General features: G+C 54.1%; 1 protein-coding gene across 1 annotated transcript in view; it reads right to left on the bottom strand.

Annotated features, from left to right (window-relative positions):
* The window catches only part of DYSF (dysferlin), a 109,167-nt gene that overhangs the window by 51,401 nt on the left and 39,718 nt on the right, over nt 1-18,048 (bottom strand). The window contains exons 25-34 of the mRNA XM_009320898.1: nt 17,034-17,127; nt 16,610-16,687; nt 11,446-11,627; nt 10,364-10,504; nt 8,856-8,885; nt 8,226-8,252; nt 4,467-4,568; nt 3,776-3,937; nt 3,412-3,577; nt 2,782-2,855 (exon numbers count right to left, since the gene is read on the bottom strand). Coding sequence (XP_009319173.1) covers nt 2,782-2,855; nt 3,412-3,577; nt 3,776-3,937; nt 4,467-4,568; nt 8,226-8,252; nt 8,856-8,885; nt 10,364-10,504; nt 11,446-11,627; nt 16,610-16,687; nt 17,034-17,127 — 1,056 coding nt within the window. The remainder of the gene's footprint in view (nt 1-2,781; nt 2,856-3,411; nt 3,578-3,775; nt 3,938-4,466; nt 4,569-8,225; nt 8,253-8,855; nt 8,886-10,363; nt 10,505-11,445; nt 11,628-16,609; nt 16,688-17,033; nt 17,128-18,048) is intronic.

Genomic DNA, 18,048 nt, shown 5'->3' on the forward strand with positions numbered 1-18,048 from the left:
GTGCTGCAGGTTGTTATTTTGCCACACAACATCATTTTTCTGAAAATTGACCCCCAAAAAAAAAGAAAGGGGGAGAGTTTAAACTGTAGATTTCAGAATATGCCAAAAAAAAAAAAAAAATCAGTCAAACCAAATTGAAAGTTGGGTAGATTTTTCTATTAAAAAATAAGAAATTATGTCTTTGCAGCTTGCTGGAGTTGCAGACGCAAAACCAGTCCACCCGTCGCTGCCCCATCTGTGGTTGTGGGTCAGGAGAGGGGGCCAGAAAAACCCTCCGTTGGGGGTCTTATCCTGCGGCTAAAGCAAACTCCACCTGGCATCTGCCACCAGGCAGCACCTCCCCATCCTTCACGCACGCTCCCAGCCCTTGACTTAGGTCTGTGTCTGCCACCGTGGGAGCAGCAAACCCGTCCTTGGGTGCCTTGAGCCTTCCCTGGGGATCCGTCCCACCCACAGCTGGCTCTGCAGAGGGTCTCGCAGCCCTGGGGGAGGCACTGGGTGCCACCGGCTTCCTTGGTGCAGCAAAGAGACATCGCTTACCCAGCATCACGCAGCTAATAAGAGGTAAAGTCAGGACCTGCACCCCAACTCTCCTACCCACGTTATTCCCTGACTGCACTTTTCTCCCAAGCGTCTTCTGCGCTAGGCTAGAAAAAGGGGGTTGTTTTTTATTTGCAGAAGTGAAGGTTCCCTTTCCAAGACTCGTTTTGGTGTGGTTTTTGCAGACATGCTCCAGTTACTTTACTGATACAAGATGAAGCACAATTGTAAATTATTAAGACAAATCCACAAACGGCAAGCAAACAGAAAGCCAGTTAGGTTGTCAGTAGTATTTTCTGTCTGGAGTTGCTTTTTCCTTTCAACGACACTTGTTCACTTGGGCCAATGTTTTCAAACTCCACTGTCCAGTTCTTAATCGATACTGAAGCATCTCGGGACAAGATGCCAGCGTCCCAGGGAGCTGAGCATATGAACGTCCCACCTCTTGGCTGGTGGGGAACCCGAAAAGCCAGCTCGTTTGACATGCCTCGCTGCAAGGACTGCGGGGTGACCTCGCCTGAGAGCACCAGCCTGGATCTCATCAGTGCTTGGGATAGGTAGGCATGAGCAGGGCCAGCTGCAGTCGAGACCGCAACAGGCTGGAGTCCCACACCCACGGCTTTTGCTGAGCACTGGCCAAAATCTTGATTTTTTCCTTAGCCCGAAGCCTGAAAGCCTTGAACTGGGCAGAGGTTGCAGCATGCAACGCACACTCCTGCTTAAGCGATGCCTGCTCAGCCGCAGGGAGGACTTGCATGGCACGAACCTAAAGCAGACAACCTAGCACGAGGGATGCAGCAGGGAGAGAGGTGCAGCTCCAGCTCCAGCTCTGAATCTCCAGGGACAGCCTGATGCTGGGACCCCAGTCCGAGCCCACCTTGGGACATGACCGCAGATATCTGGCGGCACGGATCAGTGGGTCGTAAAGTCCTCGTGAATAGAAACACCGAGGTGCCACCAAGGAGATGAATAAAGAGCAGAAGCATTGACACCCGAATTATACATCTTGCTTTTATGGGCAGTGAAAGGCAAGGCAAGAGGCACACCTGAGAGGCAGATCTCCTACAGAAAGCTCAGGCTTTTCTAGCCCGAGGCACCATGCAGCACCCACGGCCTTTAAAACAGGGAGGAAGGAAACGCCAGCGCACGTTAAATACACCAAAGGGAAAAGGAGACGATGAAAAGCTCCACCAAATGCATCTGACAACACTTTCAGCTGCTCCTGAGCAATCAGGGTCACCTAGAGATCCGTGCATCACACACGCACACGTCAGCCCTGGCAGGTCTCTGCCTCAAAGAGGACACATCTGCCGGCAAAGAAACCCAAGGGCCGTAGAAACGCGAAGCACCAGCAGGGCCAGTGTCACCCGCATGGCCAGACACCTTCCAGCTCTGCTTCAGGAAGGAGGAACAGCAACCCCGGTGGATTGCCCAGCCCGGCCCATCTACAAGGGACAGCGGAGACCCCTCAAACTCATGGCACCTAGAAGCTTGCTTTCTGCAACAGCACCAACACATTCCTCCTTCACTGATCCTGCTAAAGCATGTCCAGTTCCCACCACCGTGGGATATTCTGCAATCACAATCCCCACCGTGACCTTCTGCAGGGTGACTGGAGCTGCTGAAAGCAGCGAGTGGGTTTGGAAGCAGCAACGCATCCTGCAAACAGAGAGCAAAACTGGGGAAAGGAGACCCGGCCGCGTGGTTGTGGTAAGGACGACTGAGCCTCAGGGAACCTTTGCTCCCAAGCGCGACCTTGGGCAAACTGTCCCATCTGCCAACATCAGTGCACCCTGTCCAGTGCTGGGGTGAGTCCCCTCAAGGCCGTCAGCTCTTTGGGGCAGTGAGTGTCACTTCCAAGAGAGCATCCCGCACAGCAGAGCCCTAAGGGGATGACTGCAAACCTTTTTCAGCCTCAGATCAAACCATACATTTGAGGAAGAGACGCTGGAGGGAAGAGCCTGGCATGGAGAGTGTTGTCTCTCCCCCAGAAAAGCAAATTTGATGCCTCGTATTAAACGTAGGGGAGAAGGATGAGTTTGTGATTGTTCGTTATGGCATGGTGGAGGAGAGGAGGTGAAAACAGAGGTGGAAGCTGCAAAAGGAAGGTTACAACCAGACATGACCTCGTATCAGAGATCTGCATCGGTCCCCACCCCAGCCCTGTACCTGCACAAGTTCCCCCCATATCACGCAAAGTAAGAAACCAGTGTCTTCCCACCGCTGCAATTTTTTCCGTACCTGGACAGGAATAAGAGGCTCTTTGTCATCGATGTCAATTAGGACGTCATCCCTGGGCGTGAGGCTCACATCATCTGCAATCAGAGCAAACACGAGCATGACCAGGACATCCAGCTGTTAGAAACCCCAAAGCCGAGCCACCTTGGGATCAAGCTCCAGGAGCGATCTCAACCTTGCCCAGAGCCTTCACACCAGCCAAAGCTCATGTTCACGCAGGTTGGACAGCTTGGCCAAGGGACAGCCCAGCTCACCAACCAACCCCAGAGCTAAACTCCTCCACTGGAGGAGTTTAACCACTCCTTTGAGTGGTTAAACGTTGGGACAGGCTGCCCAGGGAAGTGGTGGAGTCCCCATCCCTGGAGGTATTTAAAAGATGGGTAGATGAGGCGCTTAGGGACATGGTTTAGTGGGCATGGTGGTGTTGGGTTGACGGTTGGACTCGATGATCGTAGAGGTCTTTTCCAACCTTAATGATTCTATGATTCTATGATTCCTCCTTGGCACCTCCTGGGCTTTTTGGATCAGACCTACAGCTGAGCTGAGCTAAAAGCAACGTATACAGCGACCCACAGCTCCTCCTGGAGAAGGGCACGGGTGTGCAGCCAGCACAGTCCTCGTGGCAGCGCGTACCTGAGTGCTCCTGGGGACCGTCCGTCTCCTCTCGGTAGGGGTCACAGTAGAAGTCCTCCAATGAGCGGATGGTGCACTGACCCACCATGGGCCTTCGGCCAAACGGCCTGTTGTCGATGATTTTGATGATGATGGGGGGGCTGTACAGGCTCTCCTTGGGTAAACGCTGTGGGCAGAGGGGAGGGAACACGTAACTACGCAGGGCAGGGAGGGCCGCTGCTCTGCGCCTCCCCAAAAGGAACCGAGGCTGAGCAAGACAGAATTAGCTTCACCATAGGATGCATTTTTTATGGGACCTCTGGAGGTCCTTCCCAACCAGCTCTTCTATGACCCCATCACCGCAGGGTGGGGACCAAGCCCTCACCACTTCCATGAAGAGCACGCAGACGTCAAAGTTGGGGTTCTTCTTGACGTTCTTGATGACGCAGGACTGCACGAGCTGGCCTCCACACTCCACCAGCAGGCTGGGCGAGGTGACGCTGGCCAGCTGGTAGCTCTTGAGGTTCCTCAGCCCCCAGGCCAGGATCTGAAGGGTGAGGGGAACAGACAGCAAAGACTGAGCCAAAGGTCTGCCTCCAGGTCTGTCACTGAGCTTCTCAGCAATGGAGGTAAACCTGAAGGTTGGCCCACCGTGAAGGAGAGCCGCATCAGCCATGTAGGACAGCTGGTGCTGGGAGAAGCCAGGTCTTACAGCAAGCATTTCTCCGTATGCACCAATACACCAGGTCCACAACTGCTTGCCTATTAATGGAGCATCTCTGTTTCGGGCAAGTATCCCAGTGTGAGGCAGACTGTCCTTCTAAAAACCACGTGTGGTCCAGGGCTGCGCTCTGCCCTAGGACTTGACTGCTTGGTGAGACTTGTTTTCCCAGCAAGACAACATTTTTTGACTAGTAACCCATGGGCAGAACCAGCTCCCAGCACTGGCGGGACTCTGTATCCACAGAGTCTGGCTTGGATCCCATTTCTGGGTCTCATCCCCTCTGTTAGGGGCACACATGAGGGGTGTTATTCTGTGAGGGGGTGAGCTGCCTCATGTGCTCCCCATCACTCACCTCGATGGCCGTGCGCTGCAGGACCGGTTTGATTCCTTGGGGGACCATGTAAATGTTGGGCTCCCGCTGGGGTGGGGGGTACGGCAGGTCAGAGTCCGCGGACTGCAGGGAGTAGAGATGCGAAGGGCACGTCAGGTCATGCCACGATGGCACACCAACCCCATCGCCTCCCCCTCCCCACGCTGTGCCTCCTCCCAGAGTCTCCTTCTCTCTGCAAAACTCATCTCCCCCCAGAAGCCCAGGACAGCTAGAGAGGGGGAGATGAGGGCTGGGGGGATGAATGTACTTGCAAACTGTTTCTCTCCCTTTAATCTGACCCTGGAAAAGATCAAACATCTACTGCTGAGAGCGATCCCTGAGCCTTTCCCAGGGAACTAAGAGGGATCTGCCCTCCATCAAGCTTCAGCCTCCTTTAAGGGAGGAAGGTTTGAAACCGCATCTATCCCACGCCGGGACCACGGTGAGACAGCTACGCAGAGGGATGAGGAGAGGGGACGAAGCAGCAGCAGAGGGTTAATTAGTGAAATACAGCTCCTTGAGCCGGACAGAGCTGTGACCAGCTCCTGAAGAGCAGCAGGCAGTTTAGTGGGGGCAGCGCCGCGGGAGGGACGGTCGACATCGCCTCCGGATGCAGGAAGGGGTCATTGTTCATTCGTGGCATACGTGCAAACCTTATCTGGCAGCTGCCAAGCTGCCGGCCACTGGACAGGGCTCAGGTAAAGCTGCCTATGCACCACGTGTACAGGAGATTTCCTTCAGGGTGAGACCAAATCTGGACAGCAGGTGAGGGATTCAAAATTTGCCTTCACAGAGGAGGAAAGCAGGGAGCCAGACTTCCCCGGCTGCTTGCAGAGGACGGGCTCTGAGCCCTCCCAGCGTTCGGGTTCTTTTTGACCTGCATCTTCGAGTTCAGAGTCACCAAAAAGGCAGGAATGAAAGCAAAACCTCTAAAAATGCAACCCTCAACCAAGGGCAGTTGGAACCAATTTAGGAGACTGGCATTCTTTTCAGGCTGGAGTATTATTGCATTAAATTAAGTGTGTATATGTATTTCAATTATAGGATTGGTTCAGGTTTATATATGCATGTATATAAATGCTGTACAAAGGGATTTTTCACGGTGGCATGTTAGATGTACTAGACCCTAAGCTTTAATTTTCTTTGGCAATTGCTGGTGGCTGCTGAATCAAGCTGCTTGTTAGCTGAAGACTTTTGGTAACTCCATTTCGGAACAGATGTCTGGGTTTCCACACAGGGCAGACAGTAAATCTGGGACAGGCAGTCCCACCTCCCATGGCCCACATGCTTGCAGAAATGGCTAGCGCTAGCAGGGAAAGGGAAGGTTATCTGGGAGGTGAGTGCCTAAGGAGAAGGGAGAGGTGCAGAACATCCCCAGCATCGCTCAGGAGCTCGGCACTTCTGCTAATCCACCTACTTACCCAGAGCCTTAATTTCAGACTCCTAAATGAGACGCTGCACCACCAACATGAGCTGATCCTGCCTTGGGGTAGAGGGATAGACCAAATGGCCCTCAAAGAGCTATCCTCAGCTTTTGTTTGTGATCCACAGCACTTAGAGCACATCAAGTTGCCTAAGCATGGACCGAACCAAGAAAAGCTTCAGTCTTCCCTTGTTTAGTGACATACGTTCATTTCTAGCTTTAAATGTGCTTAAGTTGCACTTAAGTTGCATAATAGAGATGCAGAGCTGGAGAAGCCACCTAGCCCATCTCCAAACCCCAAGGTAGGGCCAAACTCCACACAGCCCCCGTGAGGCGGCTGCACAACCTGTTCCCAAAAAGGGAGGTTTTTTCCCTAACAGAGCACCTAAATCTTCACTGATGCAAATACCATGCGTTACATTTCCATATCGTCATTGGACTCAGGACCATTTCTGGCAAATCTGTATGGGAAAAGGGGTAAGCCTTGGGGAAAGAGCTCCTGCCTGCCCCCCATCCTCCCCAGGTTCAACAGCAGCTTTGAAAGCCAACAGTGCACGCTTGGTTGCTAACACTGCGACGTCTTCAGCGAGCGCTAGCTGTTTCTAAGTCCTTCTCAACCCCTGCTGCTCTCCTGGTTGTTTTGCAGTGGTTCTCCTTGTTCTCAGCATTAAATATTTCACCAGATGGGACAGAAATGAGCAGTGAGTGGGGACCAGGCAGGCGCAGGGAGGGTTCAGGGTGGTAGTGGTTAACAAGCAATTCCCAGACACAGCTCTCAACCCAGACACAGCAGGCTGGATGGAGGAGACATCCATGAAAAGCCCTGTGGGGATCAGCTGGCAGCTGGGATGGTTTGAATGAGACAAGTCAGAGGGAATGAGGGTGGAAGAGAGCTCTGGAGATCATCTAGTCCAACCTTGACTTTGGTACAGGGTTGGAAGAGAGATGAGTGAAAGTCAACACAGATCAGACCAGTTAAAACAGTGGCTGGAAACATCTCCCAGTTTGAGCGCACAACTGGGCCACGTTGCTTCAAGAGGGGCTTAAATCCCAGTGCTTGGAGGGGACCTAGCCCCAAAAGGCTACTGTCATTTGCACCAAACAGGAATGCAGCAGAAGGAAGTCTGTGCCAGCCTGGTCGTTCGGATACATCGTGAGCCTGAACGATGCATGTATGAGCCTGATTCTCCACAAGGCTCGTTATATACTGCTAAGGGCACCAGAGGCCTCAGGCTGGCATCGCTCTTTTGGATGCCACCTCAGTGGGTTGGCCTGGATGGAGTTGCTGCGGGGCAGGTGGAGCAGGCCAGGCCATGTCTGAAGGAGCTGGTGTCTCTGAGAGTCTCTGTTGGGACTTTGCTTGGTTTCTGGGCAAAGGCAGAGGAACAGAGGAGAGTCAAGTGTCTGAGCATAAAAGGTACCCATTGGAGGAGCCCCTCGTAGAACAAGGCAGGGGTGCAGAGCTGCGGAGTGCCCCATCCAGAAATGGCAGTGGCAAGAAATGGAGGAGAAAGAGCAGAGAGATGGTTATGTTTACACGAGCTCATCCATCTCAGCCCACATGGAGCACAAAGATGAGCCCCGCACCATCAGGAAAGGCTGCTTGCGGGGAGGAAACCCATCTTGCAAAAATGTGTTTGTCCCATCCAACCTTCCATGGAAATGTGGCCAGGTCTTTGCATGCCCCAGGTCCCTCCTCGCTCACCTCCCAGACTTTGGGGTTAACTGGCTCCTAGGGCCACCACAGCACTCAAAGAGATGTGCCCCTTGTTCAGCTCCCTGCCTTGTGTTTTCCAAGAGACCAGCCTACCCTGACACCGCTTGGTGCAGCCTGTGATCTGCTCTGTAGGACGCACAAGGTCTGGGTAGCAACTTCGACAGGTTGCCCAAGCAGCAGCTTGGGATCCTGATGAGAGTATTTCCTTCAGAGCAACTGGAACAGTCCAGCACATGCCCCGATTCATGGTGAATTCCCCATGAAAAGCCGCAAACTTTTCAACCGGGATTTCAGCTGAGGTCCAGCCAAAGGTCAGTCCAGCATTTCAGCTTTTGCATGCTTTGTTTGGAAGGGTTGAACACCAGCAGACCTCATGCACGCACATCCCACAAAGGTTAAATATTGCCCGACATGCCCTGCCATCGGGAACGCTTCCTGGGCTAAGCACGGAGCCCATCTACCCTGTCCTGCTGGTGGTCACTCAGGCTACCAAAATCCTGATGCTATCGATTTGACTCATCTGAAAGGAAGTGGCTGCCCCGTGGAGGTACAATTTTAACAATCTCCAAGATGAAGAGACAACTAAGTCTTACAGACTCACCTCATCCAGACTGGAGGACAGCTCACTCTGGAGAAGAGAAGGAGAGTACAGAGTTAGAGCAATTCTCATCCGTAAGCCCGTCCTAGGGCTTATAATTGTAGCTGATAACTGAATAGAAAAATGATGCTTTCCAAGTTTCTGCACACCACCATCCCCAGGTTTGAGAAGAAATCAGTGCAGGTGACTTAAAACCATTTGAAATCCAGCATCAGTTAATGCCTTTGCTCAGTCAGGCTGCAGGGTAGGAACACGCTGGAGCAGTTGGAAAGCACAGCCCTTCATGATGGGAATGCTGAAATTATCCCAGGGCAGGAAGGTAATGGTGTGTTCGAGACCTGAGGAATTATATCAGGAATGGGGTACATTTGCCCTGTCAAAAGTGAGCTGCCCCACTCACTCCAGCTGTCTTTACCACCAGCTGAAGGAAATTGGCATCTCTACATGGGGATTCCTTCATCCTAAGATAGGATGGACAAATTGCCTGCAGAAGCAGGGTTGCAAACAGAGTGCACTGCAAACCTCTGCAGGAGCAGCTGATGGTGCTGGGACGCAGCAGCTCTGTAGGGGCAGGGGAGGGGATGGTTTGAGGGGCGTAGAGCCTAGGAGCTGCAAACAGGGTCATGGCATTACCTCGAAGCCAGGGACGTGATGGACAGCCGGCTGTGGAGAAAAAACACACACTTTCCATTTGCACTCCTGGTGCTAACTCAGCTTTATCTGGCAGAGAAACATCAGTCCTCCCATAGCCACACGCTGCCACCCTCCATGCCCAGTGCTGGGCTCCAAAAAGCCTGGGTACGAGGGCAGGGCTCTCCCTCCCACAAGGAGGCACGAGCAGAGTCTCAAATCCACCCGGCTGCTTTCTGCTAGGATCAAACAAGGTCCTTGGAGAGGGGACTCCTCTCCAAGGTCTTCCCCACCCAGTTCTGAGGGGGGTGAAGAGGAAGAAGAAGGTGCATGCAGATGATTCGGTGCCCCGTCCCGACAGCAGAGACATCCCCTGATCCCGACCCAGCAGCCCCTCACTGGTGCGGCAAGGCTTGTACCCAGCGCATCCAGCCCCGGCAGCTGCAGCCGCATCGTGCACAGAGTGCAGCAACCCTCCAGGAGCAGAGCTGGGACCTACATCGGAGGGAGGGAGGAGGTAGCTGCGGGACCCTCGCTCCCAATTAGCGCCTCGGGGCTGGGAGGGAGGAACGGGGCAGGGAGATTTAGCCTTCCAGTCCACCCAGTTTCCCTGGCATAGAGGCACATCTGGGCTGCAGCCAGGCGCCGCGGCCAGTGGAAAAGCCAGAGACGAGAGAGGCGAAGGGGTGGTGCGTGCAGGGGGACAGGGAGGGTGGGAAAGCGCACAAGAGCACACTGGGGAATGATGAGGAGTCTCTCCTGCCCGGGCTGGCTCCGAAGCACAGCCTCCTTCCCCCGGGGCTCGTTACATGAACAGCCAGCACTGAGCGCGGCAGCTTGCTGCAGGAGCAACCGCCCACTTCGGCTCTCATAAACCCCCTCCGGAAATTAACTCTGAGCAAAGGGTAGCTATCTGGGGCCAAATGCACCAGGCTCTTCCCGTGGTGCGAAAGTGCCGAGGCTCTGAGCTCAGCACCACAGCCAACAGGGCTGGCAGGGCGCGAGCGGTGCCTCCCGAACCGGTACCCAGCAGCCCAGGCTTTGGTCCGGCACCGCCCACTTCGGCTCTCATAAACCCCCTCCGGAAATTAACTCTGAGCAAAGGGTAGCTATCTGGGGCCAAATGCACCAGGCTCTTCCCGTGGTGCGAAAGTGCCGAGGCTCTGAGCTCAGCACCACAGCCAACAGGGCTGGCAGGGCGCGAGCGGTGCCTCCCGAACCGGTACCCAGCAGCCCAGGCTTTGGTCCGGCACCGAGCCTCTTCCCGTTGACTCTGCTAAACGCCTCCCACCACGCCACTGCGGTGCAGCCAGCGCTGAGCATCATGGCTGGGTCTGCGCGGAGCAGGGGTCCTGGTGAAACTGAGGACAGACAGCTGCAGAGCTGTTGAACCCAGGTGGACATAACCCAGCGCCGAGCAAAGGTTGGATCCTGCCGGGTGCTGAGACACCTCAAGGGAAGAAGCCAGCATTGCAATTAGAGACAGGATCAGGTCCAGATGGGGAGCTCACCTTCTCCCTCTGAATCAGCTCGAAGGCAGCCAGCAGCTCCCCGACATTTCTGTTCGCCTTGATGACCGGGTGCCAGGAGAGCCGTGGCGAGTGCGCCAGGCTGGGCTTGCAAATGCAGCGCCCCATGAACTCATCCGCACCCTGAAAGGCAATCACAGGCACAGGGAGCTTTCTTCCCACCCCGCTTCCCGGTGGAGTCCGTCACCACGCACCCACATCTCAGCCAAGACCCTATTACTAACAAATCAGGCTCAATGTCTGAACCATTGTGGGACCAGTTCAGAAAAAAAAGATGGTTTTGATGCCCATATAGACTCAAGTTTTCAAACTCCTCCCTTTAATTACTAGGGCTAGAAATGCACTCTTTCTTATGCATTTTGGCTTAAACAGGAGGTGAAATTCCTATAGTATCACACGATTTCCAGAGCAGGAGCTCTGAGTGTATCATTAAGTATCGGCAGCTCTTTAAAAGCCCATTCACTGGTCCGCAACGGGATCTTCAGTTGCCTTTGCTGCTTCCTGCTGGTGTCTTTTGGAGGAGGGAGGGCAGAAGGGTTCCTGAGACATTCCTGAGATGTATTCTAAGTGCTTTTCACTCATGCACTGCTCTTACACGCAGTCTGAAATCCCTTCTGCTCTTGTGACAGGCTACAGCCCAGTTTTTCTAGGAAGGACTCAAGGTTATCTCACCAGCCCCCCAAATGCCATCACTGCAAGGCACTTTGGATACCTTTGGGCAGCTGAGCAAACGACAGTGTATCATCCCCTACTTGCACGACTGCTTTAAAGCTTTTTTTTTAGCCCCAAGTCCCAAGCTTTTTCCACAAGGAAATACGATTAATTTGGCCACTCTGCAAAACACGATGTAGATGCAGCTTTGGTGACTAGACCAGGGCCACCAAGGACATCACTAGCAGAGCTGTCTGCTGAATTTTTGTCTTCTGAGTGTCCAGCTCAATGTCTGAGCCACCCAGAGACGTTACAGCATTGCGCTCCAGAGGGCAGGAGCAATGCCACGCGTTTATCCCATCTACCCCAGCACACTCACACCATGAAGGTCCAGCTCATGCCGACACACTTACATAGGTGTCATGGTCATATATTTCCACCACGATGTTGGGAGGGGAGTCAGATACGTTCTGGGGGTCCCCAAAGATCTCTATCTCATAGAAGATGAGTGTCTGGTCCCAGGTGGGGTTCAAGGTGTTCTTGATCACCACCGTCTTCTGGCTTTGGTGGAGGAAGGAGACAATGGCATAAGGATCTGCAAGGGACGTTAGACAAGAGGCAAAGGATGAATTAGAACTACCTGTCTAGGAAGGAGAAAGCAACTCATAGTCATTCAAGGGCCAACGGGCTCTGCAGGGAAGACTGCGAACAGGCTGGAGCTGCGGGTCTTTCAGAAACAGCAATGACATTCCCATCATGTCCCAGGCAACTCCAACTGAGAAGAGAACGAGGCCAAGTTCTCCGACACTCATCCCTATACACCAGTTATTCGCAGCTCAGGTACTTCCCAAGCTAGATGTGATGTCTGTATGTTTAGCGACCCTGCAAAGGGGTTGTCTTCCGCAGACTTGCCCTGTCTCTCTTGAACCCACCATATCCTCCAGTGAGGACTCAAAACTGCATGAAGAACCATCTTCTCATGGTTTTTTGCAGTACCCAGCTCCCTCTATCTCTGTCTGAGACTCCCCATTTCTTGCATTAGGAGAAAAGGAGCAGTTCACCCCTGCCCACCTGCACTGACACTTAGGGTTCTGTGGGTTTCTATCATGCCAACCCTAAAACATCTCTTTTTCAAGCTGAAGAGTCTCAGCCTATGGAGTTATTCCTCATAAAGGGCCAATCCAGATCCCTGCTCATTCCAGCTCTTTTTGGGACAAGACAACCACAACGGTCCACACAACTTAGCCGTCTATCTATGCAAAGACCTTCCTTCTTATCCCACAGCAGCCTCCTTTCCTTAAAAACCTTTGATGAAGGATTTTTTTGCCAAAAACCTTGTGGATGTCCAATGAGACCATGTTAACCGGAGCAACCTTATCCTCTGGCTTGTGATAGCTCCAGCTAGTGGAGACACCATGACCTTCCCTGGCCACATCTCCCAGAACTCCACTGCTGTAGCATTTAAAATTTCCTCGCTGTCTGACTTGATCTGTCCTGGTCCAGGTTATCCTCATGACTCCTCACCCTGTCCACCAGCAGTGAGGTGGCACAAATCGTTCACCTATTGCCCTAAGGTGTGGGGTTTTCTCCCAAAAGATGACTTTACAAGGAGGAGCGTTTCAACGGTGGTAACACGGCCGTCTTCCAGCACAGCAGAGAGCACAAACTGTTTCCACGATGCAGTCTTTCCCAGGGAGATGCAGGAGGTACCAGCACTGCACATGTGGGTGAGCAGTGACTTCAGGTCACCCCCTGCTGTGAAGACCAGACCATGAAGAAGGTGGCTGGGACGTTACTGCCTCCTTCCTGGGGTCTTTTAACACCTCCAGAAGGGACAGGAGCTGAGGCTGCAGCCAGCAACTGGCCAGAGTCATCTTCTCGGCCCCTTTGCACGAGCTTTGGTAACCTCCATGTCTCAGGGAGGGATTTGGGTTCCCAGCACGCCCGGTTATCCCACCTGGCCTCCAGCTGGCACACCAGCCGGCTCCGGGTTTCCCTTAGGGCTGCTGCATCACATCTGCCAGCCCCATGCAGACATCTCAGGTACTCCAGGGTCTCATCAGCCCCCTGTACTTAGGCACTGAGCTGGGACCAAGGTGTCTTACCCCTAACTTGGGACAAAGCCAGAGGTTTCTCACTGCAAGGCAGCAGCAAATAGCGAGGAGTAGCCTCCCTTAACAACCAAAGCAATTAACGCAGGAAGCCTGAGATCAATTAACAACAGAACCATGAAACCTGAGCCCTCTCTAACACCTTCCCTTCCAGACAGCTTCAAAGAGCATGCGGCCCAAACCTGCTGTGGACATCCAGCCTGTGCCCACGGTGGCACTGGGCACGGGGACAGGACGGGCGGTGGCAGAACCAGGATCAAGGGCTGGGTGAGACACTCGAAACGTGCCATGGGATCACATTATAAGACCTCATGGAGACTGAACACCTTTCATACCCTGACAGCACCTACTGGTCCTTGTCAGGGCTGAGACCTACATGATTGCTGCATCCCACCTGACCGGTCCCAGGTGGACTCCTGAGCTCTGGTTGCCTGCAGCCCAACCTCCACGGTGGCAGGAGGCATCACGGGCCTTTTTGGAAGGACACAGGCTACCTCCTCTGCCTGGCACCCAGCACGACGTGCCACCACAAGACACAGATACACCGGACAGTCTATGGGGGTCCACCAGCATGCAGCGGGGTACCACCCAGGTCACCCCAAAGCCAGTCCCAAGAGACCTGCCGGCAGCCAGGAGCATGGCAGACCCTACAAACCCCCGCAGTCCCAGGGCGGGTCCCCCCACCCTGCAAAACAGCGTGCACACCCCAACACCAGCGCTATCAGGAGACTTTGAGCTTACGCTGGGAGCAAAATGTGTCCTGCCTACCCTGGAAGTGGAGGAGCATCCCCCAGACACCTGAACGCGGGGCTGGCTGAGCAGACCGGCGTCCCCCACCCTCCGTCCCCTCTTCCAGGGATGGGGGGGGCGGGTCAAGGGGGGTGTATTTTCTTTCTTGGCGTCCGGACCGCAGCAGACGTGTTTAATGAGCCGGGGCTGTTTGCGAGGTGGCCGGCTGGAGAGAGCACTATTCACACTGAGAAGAACCTTTTCCACTTACGCGCTTTTTTCCAGTAAGAGGAAAGCAGAATGCGTTACAATAAACAAAAAAACCATGGATTTGGATTTGATTTTTTGCTCTTTTTTTTTCCCCCCTCTTCTTCTTTTTAAAGGAGGCCTCCATAAAGCCCCTTTGTTTAGACCCTCGTGTGCACAGAAGGTTTATTTTTATAACTGCGTAAAGCCCCCTTAATGAACTCCTTTATGCTTTGTTAAGGCAGCGGAGATCACAATTCCACATTGTGGCATGTTGTTACTCATGTTGTCCTTGGCCGGGTTTTTCCGAAGGAAGGGACTCCCCTCCCCGCTCCGCCGATCGGGGCCATGAGGTCACCTCGGTCCCCACCACTTCGAACAACAAACCCTTTGTGGAGGCAGAGGGGAGACGGGACCTCGGTGGGCACAGACACTGGGTGATTGTTTGGGTGCTCTGCACCTCTCCAGGGCATTTCTGCCCACCCCACCCCCTAAGCCCCCCTGCTTCAAAATACCAGGGGGAGCAGGAGCCCCCCAGGAGTGTGGTCCTGCTGCCCAGCATGGTCACGCCCGGCTGTCCCCGCTCGCTGCTCCCCGCTGCGGGTCCCCGCGCTGCACTGTTTTTGGGGTCTGTCCCTGTATCCCATCCAAGATCCATCACCCCCACGCCAACACTGGTGGGCGAAATCCCACGCCCAGCCCCTCTGCAAATCCCTGTGGCAGACGGTCAGTGACAGCCTTGGAGGGATGCTGGTTGCGTCCTGCCTGCGGGGACCGCTGTGGAGGGGTGTGGGTGCTCCGGGGATGCCTGCCCCGGGACCTGCTTACATCTCAGGTGTGGCCCCTGCCTCAGGGCACTGAACTGATGGGAGACTTTTTGCATTGCCCCAGCTCCAGCTCTGAGTCAGAGGTAAACAGCGACGTCCCCACTGTCCTGCTCTCCCACCTCAGAATGACACTCCAAAGCATTAACGGCCGTGGGCAAAGGCAGCTTTGCTCACAAGCACCAAAAAGCCACGGGGAAGCCTGGCTGGGATGGCCCAGCCCCTGGGGAAGAGGATGTGGGACCCTCCGGCTGCTTGGGGGCTGGTCCCTGCTCAGGTCAAACGCGAGGGACTATTCCTGGCATGTCCTCCCGCCTCCACAGCCACACTTCAGCCTCTGCTGCAAACAAAACGTTCCTGAAACCAAACCACCTACACCCAAGCACCCTTCAGCACCGAACGGTAACAGAGCTGCCCAACGGATAAAGTGACATGTCTTATTCTGGCTTGATTTCCTAACCCAGAAAACATGAGCTCAGCACGGGACATCCCGACCACATCGGCTCAAGTCTGGCACTTTCAGCCTGAAGCTGTGCTGGGGACGTGTTGAGCAGCAGGACATGGAAAGCTCCTTGCTCAAAGCCCAGGATGCCCTTTTCTCCTCCTGGGACCACACTTTTTTCCATGAAGGGGCATTTTTTACAGTCCGGTCTGAAGGACGCCTGGTTCAGGCATTGGCTCCATCAAGGAAATCCCCCAGCCGTTGCCTCCCATCCCCCTTGCAAAGTTTCCAGGATGGAGAGCAGAGGAGCAGCAGCTCAATTTAATGTTCGGTCGTGAAAACAAATACGAACCGTTTTACAGATTTGCCACTGTTAGGTATTTTCCTTTCCAACCGTATTTTCAATCAATTCTTTCATTCTTAATAAACGGGGTCTCCCTTCTTCAGCCTTGATCCCTTCCCCAAACCATAGGACAAATCCCCTCCACAAACCCCAAACCCAGGAGACTGCTGGCCCCCTGCCCTGCAAGGGTGGGCAAGAGGCTGGACAGGATTCAACCATCTGGGAGCAAGCTGGATGCTGAGGGCACGTAAATCCGACCAGAAACTTCATGAGGATGCCAGAGAAGAAGGTGCCTGTCTGCTCCGAGGTCCTGATAACACCCTTGCACCCTCTTTAATTTTTCTGAGCACATCTCATGGAGGTTTCTGCCCCGTGCTCCATCATCTCGACACCAGCCCAGAGCCCTCCACCCTCCCTGCAATCCCCCAGCTTGCACGCTGTGCTGGGGAGGGCAGCTCGAGGCGATGTGCCATGGTAAACATCCCTGCCCTCCGCTCTGTTTTTATTTGTCATGCCCCTGAGCCGTCTGCTACCCAGCCTTGCCACTGGCTTTCAGCATCACCTCGGGTCGGGGAGAAGGAGCTATTAGCAAAGCAAACAGCTCTGACTCACGGCTGACCTGGGTAACTTGTGGTTTCTTGTTGGTTTCTCACACAAGAGTTCTTGAAACTCTGATTTTTTTGCTGATGGGAAATCAAGCTACCAGGCTGGTTGCCTTGGGAAAGCCTTGTGCCGCTGCCTTTTGTTGTTTGGCTGCCGAACACCCCTCATTTCACATCAATAAATACCCCAAAATTTGCTTTACAGACCCCACTACTCCCCAGCATTCGTTACAGCACTAATTACGAGCACAAACAAGTGGACGAGAGCATTTGGGCTCACCTGAAAAGCTGTCCTTATCCATGGCGATCAGATCCCGCGCTTGGTACATGTAGCAGCGGAGGTGGTATCTGTTCCCGCCTGTATAAATGAGAAACAGTTGAGAGATGAGTCCAGGGATGAGTGCAGGGCACCAGGGGAATAGCTGGGTTTTTAAGCAGCCCCAGGCTCGTCTCTGAGGGCAGCTCGGCTTGATCCTTCCCGCAGCTTCCCAAGAGAGCACCAAGCCCTGAGGGTGTCGGCGTTCCCAGGGGGACAAGCCCTGCCCCATCCTTGCCCACCCCGCTCTTTCCATCCGCCTGCACTCGAGGCGGGTGAGAGGAAGAGGATGGGAGATGCTCGGCTATGGGGTCCCCGCAGCAGAGACCCCGTGCCAGGACTCGCTGCAGGGGAACTGCACCCTCGCCTCCAACCCTTGGGGCCTTACAGTCAAATATGCACGAAATGGTGGGTCTGTTGACACCGAAACTGAGGGTGGAGATGGATTTGCCATCGTCACTCCTGTCGTCTGTCACTCCTCCCTGCAAGAGAAAGCAAGGCAAGGTCGGTCATGCCGGGACCCCCTCTGCGGCCGGAGCTCCCCGTGGGATGGGGTCATCCAGGGTATTATCCACGTGGGTGTCCAAGAGGACTTTCGGCTTCCCCATGGAGGGACCCTCAGGCTCTTTTGCCCCAGGAGGGCAGAGAGGATCCAGCTCCCGATCCATGCCGAGCTGGGAGGGAACAGGACACAACAACAAAAGCAGCCCAAGGGTCACCAATTCACATCCCACCTCCCAGCATCTCACCAGCACGGAAAAGCCTCTCCATAAAGTTCATCATACTTGGAGCAGTAGTTAGTAGTTAAAGCACTTTCACTAAGTTCCCTTGTGAGCAGAATTAATGGAGTATAAACTTCATGAACGGTGATACAGACGGTGTCAGATGCAGCCAAATGCCCCACTCACTGCCCGGGGGGAGCCTCAGCCGAGCTTGGCCATCGCTCTTCCCTCTTCTCGTGTTCGCCTACGAGAGCTGGCCTTTTATCACCTCCTAATTGCCACATTCGGCTTGAAATATTTAGTTGCAGGAAAAGGAGCATAAAGGTAACTTCCTGGCGAGTTTAGATCTGATCTTTAAATATTTTTCAGTTATCGAATGCTAGGGAGAGACAGGAGGGGTGTTTAAAGAAAAAAGGAAAAGAAAGAAGGAAAAAAGAAAAAAAAGCGGGTCCGGGATGGAGATTCCAGAGCCCGGAGCTGCCTGGTCCCAAAAACGCGTCAGGAGCTTAGGTGGTCTGCAGAGCCCTCCTTGCCTTTCCGGGCAGGAATGGCAATTACCGTGACATTGTCTGCAGAGGAAGCCCAGGGCTTTGCGCTGTATTTACGGCGGTGAGGTCACGCCGAGGGTTTGCAAGGCAACCTCCAGCGCTGCCTTCCCTTCCTCGCCCCCCTCCCCGCGGG

Source organism: Pygoscelis adeliae, unplaced genomic scaffold (genome assembly GCF_000699105.1).
Source record: "Pygoscelis adeliae isolate BGI_AS28 unplaced genomic scaffold, ASM69910v1 Scaffold273, whole genome shotgun sequence".
NCBI classification, from domain to species: domain Eukaryota; kingdom Metazoa; phylum Chordata; class Aves; order Sphenisciformes; family Spheniscidae; genus Pygoscelis; species Pygoscelis adeliae.